Genomic DNA, 6,000 nt, shown 5'->3' on the forward strand with positions numbered 1-6,000 from the left:
CGAAAAATCATTCTTTGAATCTCTGTTATTGTTTTCGGTTTCTTTGTTTCACAATTTCTATTGTTAATTGTCCCACCATTCGAATTTACTAAAGTATTTATGTTAGAATTATGATTCGATAATTATGATTCCATTGAAAAGAGTAGAGCCCCTACCTTGCCCATGCTAAAAGACAGAGAGTGGAGGAGTCAAGACTTTGCCTCAACCACCTTGTTCTTTTAGGTTGAGTAGAAAGACAAGAAGAGGAAGAAAATGCTCAACCACAACTACATTAATCTCTTCTCCCCTCTTATTCCAGTTTAGATAAGGGCCTCTCCTTTTACCCCATGATTTTTTTATTTTTTTGAGAGGGGTGTGGTACCTAATGTAAAGAGAATACCACTAGACCAAACAACCTTAGGTTAAAATGAACTTACCCCATGAATCCTACTATAAAATGAAATTCATGAAACTTATAATAATGGGGTTGGATATCTGACTCCGTACTTCCCTATTCCTCAACTCCCTAACCCAATTCTTAAATCCATTACTTGTCCTTGCTTCGACCGATAACCCATTTCATACTTAAAAGTTAGAAGTATAAAAATATGTCACAAATAAAAATAATAAATTCATAAATTATCTATAAACCTACAAAATTATATGTTACAATCAATACATAACAATTATATGGACCCATAGCAATAAGAACAAAAAAATTATCCTTTTTTTTTGTTAACACGTGTATTGTTTGAGAAAATATAAAGGAGTATCTACATAATTAGACCCCATTACATATTATATTTTAATGACTATAAAAAATCTTATATTGTAACATTAGAATTCAAGACTGAAGCGTAAAACCATAGACAAATTAGTCAATTAACCAAACTGTTCTTTTTCTACAATGCAGTTCACATCTGTCAATCCATACCTTAACAAGTCGATTCCCACCAAACACCAAAAAAGAGAAAACCACATGGCCACTCGATCATTCAAAATGTAATCGGAAAGATTTCAACGGTGACCCAGAACGGCATGACGCGTGCCTGCCGCATCTGGGACTGAACTGTGAGGGGGTGCGTCTCCGCCTTCGTTGATTTCCTGTACTAAATACCATCTTTTAGAAGATTCGTAGTGTTCTTACGCAGACGCCGCGTGAGTGGCCAGGTTCATTGCATCACTGCTCTCTTTATAATCACTCATTCCTCAATTTTTCAGAAAGCCGATTGTTCTTGACAATCCTACTACGGTCCCCCTCCCCCCTCCGGCTCTGCCTGTCTGTCTGCGTCTCTTTCTCTGCCTCTGTGATGGATTTGACCCAGTTCCGTCCTCTGGACGATAAATTGCTAGTGGAGTACATAAAATCCACTCCTGCTCTCTCGTCTCTGCTTGGAAATCGGTTTGATGACTTGACAATCAAAGAGGTTGGAGATGGCAATCTTAACTTCGTCTATATTGTTGTTGGCCCATCTGGGTCGTTTGTCGTCAAACAGGTGAGCTTATATTTCGGTCTGATCTTTTTTTTTTTTCTTTCAAATGAGAACCCAACTGATGTGAAGTGATGCTGGAGGTTGAACTTAGTCGAATTTGGGTGGCAGTGAAGAAATATTTGAGAATATTTTTGTATCCAGTCTTACTTGGAGAAAGAAATACATTGTCTTTTGCTTAGTTATTTGAAGATAGAGGTTACGCGTTGGTAATGAAAGTTCGAGTAGTCTGAGTGGGTGGAATTTGTTTCGGTAAGATGCCGCTGCTTTCATATTGGGAAGCATTTGTCTACTTCCTAGGGTAAAAATGAGCATTCGAAAGGCATTTTTTTACTCTGAAAATTAATTGGAGTTGATACATTCTTAGAGCTCCGATGAGTAGAGTAAGCGTTTACTGGGCTTGATCTCTGTCTGATACCAATTTTTCCTGCAGTGATATGCATTATTACTGGATTTTCTTTTCGACCTCCCATTGGTTGGATTTACGTGTTCTTTTTTGGGTTGATTGCTAGGCAATTCCATACATTCGGTGCATTGGGGAGTCATGGCCCATGTCGAAGGAAAGAGCATACTTTGAAGCGATGACTTTGAAAGAGCATGGAAGATTGTGCCCTGATCACGTCCCAGAAGTATACCATTTTGATGTAATCATGTCTTTGATTGCTATGCGATATTTGAAGCCACCACATATAATCCTGAGGAAAGGATTGATTGCCGGAATTGAGTATCCATTACTTGCAGAGCATATGTCTGAGTATATGGCAAAAACTCTTTTTCAAACATCACTTCTTTATCATTCAACAACAGAGCACAGAAAGGCTGGTAAGTGGTTTGATATTACTACCATTTTTATTATTAGAGGGCCATCTATGGTTGGAGGGCGAGAGGAAAAACTTGATGTAGGGAATCTTAGCAATGGAGTTAGCTAAGGACCGAACAGAATGATGGAGGAGGAAACTTAGAGCTGATCCCATGTACTCGAGTTCAGGGGTGCCCGTCTCACATTCTCTGGGGGGTGAGACAATATGGCCCCTGAAAAAAATAACGTCGCGTAACATATTGCCTGAGACACCTACATCTGAGTTGTCTCAGATTTTGGACTGGGGGAGATGTCTCAGTATTCCGAGACTCCCACCCTAGTTTGAGATTGAGCGAGGATGAAGATGATTATTATCATTGTTGTTGTTATTATTATTGTTGTTATTTGTATGTATGACTATATGGTGAAATGTATATTTTGTTAGCTTTTGCCTTTTTTCAATGAAAATGTGAACACTCTAAAGATCCATTTTACACTTGTTGTTCATTAGTAGTTAGTTTTAAGCCTTTCTTGCTACCTTTGGAATATATGAAATGTATGCATCTAAGTCCTTATTTCACATTTGATATTTATTATAAGTGATAAATATTGTGTTCTTGCAGTAGCAGAATTCTGTGGAAATGTGGAGCTCTGTAGGCTCACGGAGCAGGTTGTTTTTTCTGATCCCTATAGGATCTCCGAATTCAATCACTGGACAAGTCCTTATCTTGATCAGGATGCTGAGGCAGTCCGAGAAGACAATCTTCTAAAGCTTGAAATTGCTGAATTGAAATCAATGTATTTTTCTCCCATTATCCATCCCTCCTATGAATCAACATGATTTTTTCTATGTTGAATATGTTCTATTCATTGATCCCTTCACTTTTTATACATGTCATTTTTTTGTCTTTTGTGCTGAGAAATAGCCTATCCTGAAAATTATAAAAAACTGATGACGTTGGCAAGGTCTTGTAAAAAGCGAGTGTGATACATATAAGTAGGAATAAGTTGCAGCTGCTTGTGGAGGTTTTATTATGGAAAATAGTAAGACTTAATTGCATTTATATATATTGCTTTCTGATATGTTTTCTTGGTATTAACAATTCCTAATCTGTAGGTTCTGTGAGAGAGCACAGGCCCTGATTCATGGGGACCTCCATACTGGTTCTGTTATGGTGACAAGTGCTTCTACCCAGGTTATAGACCCAGAATTTGCCTTTTATGGACCCATGGGCTTTGACATTGGAGCATTTATAGGGAATTTGATTTTGGCTTTCTTTGCTCAAGATGGACATGTAGATCAAGGAAATGATCGCCAGGTATCGATCATATTTATATTTAGTCATTAACTTTCATATTTATTTTTAGTCATTATTAATTTTTTTTTCTAGACCAGGATGTTGTCAAGTGATGAAAATGCTTACCTTCAAGTATGAGTGGCAGTAGGAAGGGTTTTGCCGACCCCACTCTGCAGGGACAACTGCTGTTCCACAGGGAGAATGAGGGGGAAGGGATTCCTCTTCCCCTTTCTGTATTGCACGGGAATTGGGATGAGGTGGGAACAGAGACTTGGATGGGAGTAGCAACTTGGTGGCGGGTATGGGTGGCAAAGTGGGATGGGTTTTCAAAAACTCTTTCTGCTACCCAACCCTACCTTCAGTGTCAGAAATGCCATGGGGGACCTGGGCCCTTGTTTTTTCTAGCTGAAATCTTATTAAAATGATAAATTTCACATATTGGACAAGTAAAATTTGTTACCTGAATAATGTTCTTATTGGTTGGAGTTTTCATTATCCCTTGTCTTTCAGTCAAGTGACATCTATCAAGTAGATTTGAGGCACAGCATGAATGGAGTTGGTGGTGCACTTTTTTTTTTACAATACAAGTTTTTTTCCTTTTTTTTAAATGAGTTTTTTAAACTCAATTATCACAATTTGCATCTCTGGACCTTCTTTGTTCTATATAGTTTGGATGATTCACATGATAGAGTTTTTGGTCATGTAAATTTAAGTGGTTTTCTGTTCATATTGTTAAGAGTTAATTCTTCATATTTGATTACTTTTTGGTAATGGTTGCATTTCTCTTTTACTAACATATTCTCTATTATTTACTATCATGCAGCTCTATAAGCAGTGGATTTTGAAGACAATAGAAGACACTTGGAATCTTTTCCAGAAGAAGTTTATCAGCCTCTGGAATGAGAGCAAAAATGGTGAAGCATATCTTGAGGACATATATGACAAACCTGAACTGCGGCATCTTGTGCAAGAGAAATACATGAAAGACTTGCTTCATGATACCCTTGGGTTTGGTGCTGCCAAAATGATCAGGTGACTTTTGTTTTGGAATCTGATTTTTCTATGGGCATACCAAATGAATTGGTTTCTGAAAACCAATTTATAGAACTACTGATGTGGGACAGTAAATGTTGTTTTTCTTTCCACGTATTGTCCCACACCAACAGTATCTCCTCAAGCAGGTGATATTCAGCATTTCCTCCCACTTCCTGAAGCAAATTTCAAAGGAAAAAAATGAAATTCAAACCTCAGTTAGGAAGCATCTTATCTTTATTAAGCTTTTAGATTCATCCTTCTGTGAGTTTAGATTCATCGGATACACCGACAGAAATTGGTCTAGAAATCCTCGGAGTCGATAATTGATCCTTTTCTTGTGCTTCGTTTTCGTAGATTAGCTTAAAATCTCTCTCTGGATTATGATGATCTAAAAGTTATCTGTATATATGGCTTGCAGGAGGATAGTAGGAGTGGCACATGTAGAAGATTTTGAATCAATCCAAGACATTGCTAAACGTGCATATTGCGAGCGTCGTGCTCTTGGGTTTGCAAAGGAGCTTCTTAAGAAGAGAAGGGAATTCCAGAGCATTAGTCAAGTTGTTGCAGCCATTAAGGAGGCATCTTAATGAGGCTTTATATAAGAGATTCAGTATAAGTTTGAGATAAAATATGTTTGTAGTGTCTGTTTTATAGATTTTAGTAACTTGGGTATGCATTATAATTACATTATTCTCAGGCTTTTATGTATATGAATATGATTGGAAATATGAAGATAGGACATGATATTTTCATTAAGAAAATAATGATCAATAAAACTGAAAACCAAAAGACACGATAAGTAATAAAGCAAACGCACATACATATGGTACTATGTTTATTAAAGAAGTGAAAAATTATTGCTGCTTGCCTTGAAGAGCACTAAACTCTCTTCTCTTCCTCTTGCTCATCCAAAAGAGAACCAAGATGGTGATAGAGATAATAGATAACAATTATCTGTCATCTCAAAGATAACACTTATCATGTAATCCTATCCATCTGTAAGATATAAATACACATGCTTTACATTCATGAATCATAGGAATTTATAGGTACAGATGGATAAGATTACATGATAAGAGTTATTGGTAGGATTACATGATAGTTTAAGCTCTAAGATTACAGATAATTATTATCCGTTATCTCTATCAGATGGCAGGGAGAATGAGAAATTACTATAAGGTTCTTTGATACAACCACCTTGTGATAACTGATAAGGTTCTTGTTTACAAGACATTAAAAAGGCAAGGATTAAGAAAGTATGCCACTACAAAACCCAGAATTATCAAGGCTTGTGTCATACCCAAACCTTGCCTGAATCAAGGTATGTGACCTGAATTCCGGGTTAAAACTCAGGGTAAGTTAAGAAGAACTTGCAGGAAATAGAAGGGGTGAGTCTAAC

General features: G+C 37.0%; 1 protein-coding gene across 1 annotated transcript; it reads left to right on the forward strand.

The window, feature by feature from the left end:
- Nucleotides 1-996: 996 nt before the first annotated feature.
- On the forward strand, nucleotides 997-5,335 carry LOC137953093 (methylthioribose kinase-like). Its single transcript, XM_068800310.1, has 6 exons — nucleotides 997-1,475; nucleotides 1,982-2,291; nucleotides 2,892-3,066; nucleotides 3,386-3,587; nucleotides 4,390-4,598; nucleotides 5,020-5,335. Exons 1-6 carry the CDS (start codon nucleotides 1,290-1,292, stop codon nucleotides 5,186-5,188), a joined length of 1,251 nt encoding a protein of 416 aa, XP_068656411.1. The 5' UTR covers nucleotides 997-1,289; the 3' UTR covers nucleotides 5,189-5,335.
- Nucleotides 5,336-6,000: the final 665 nt, after the last annotated feature.

Source organism: Aristolochia californica, unplaced genomic scaffold (genome assembly GCF_029961685.1).
Source record: "Aristolochia californica isolate CCGP_79_NKW_82.1479 unplaced genomic scaffold, dmAriCali1.0.hap1 SCAF_16, whole genome shotgun sequence".
Classification (NCBI taxonomy): domain Eukaryota; kingdom Viridiplantae; phylum Streptophyta; class Magnoliopsida; order Piperales; family Aristolochiaceae; genus Aristolochia; species Aristolochia californica.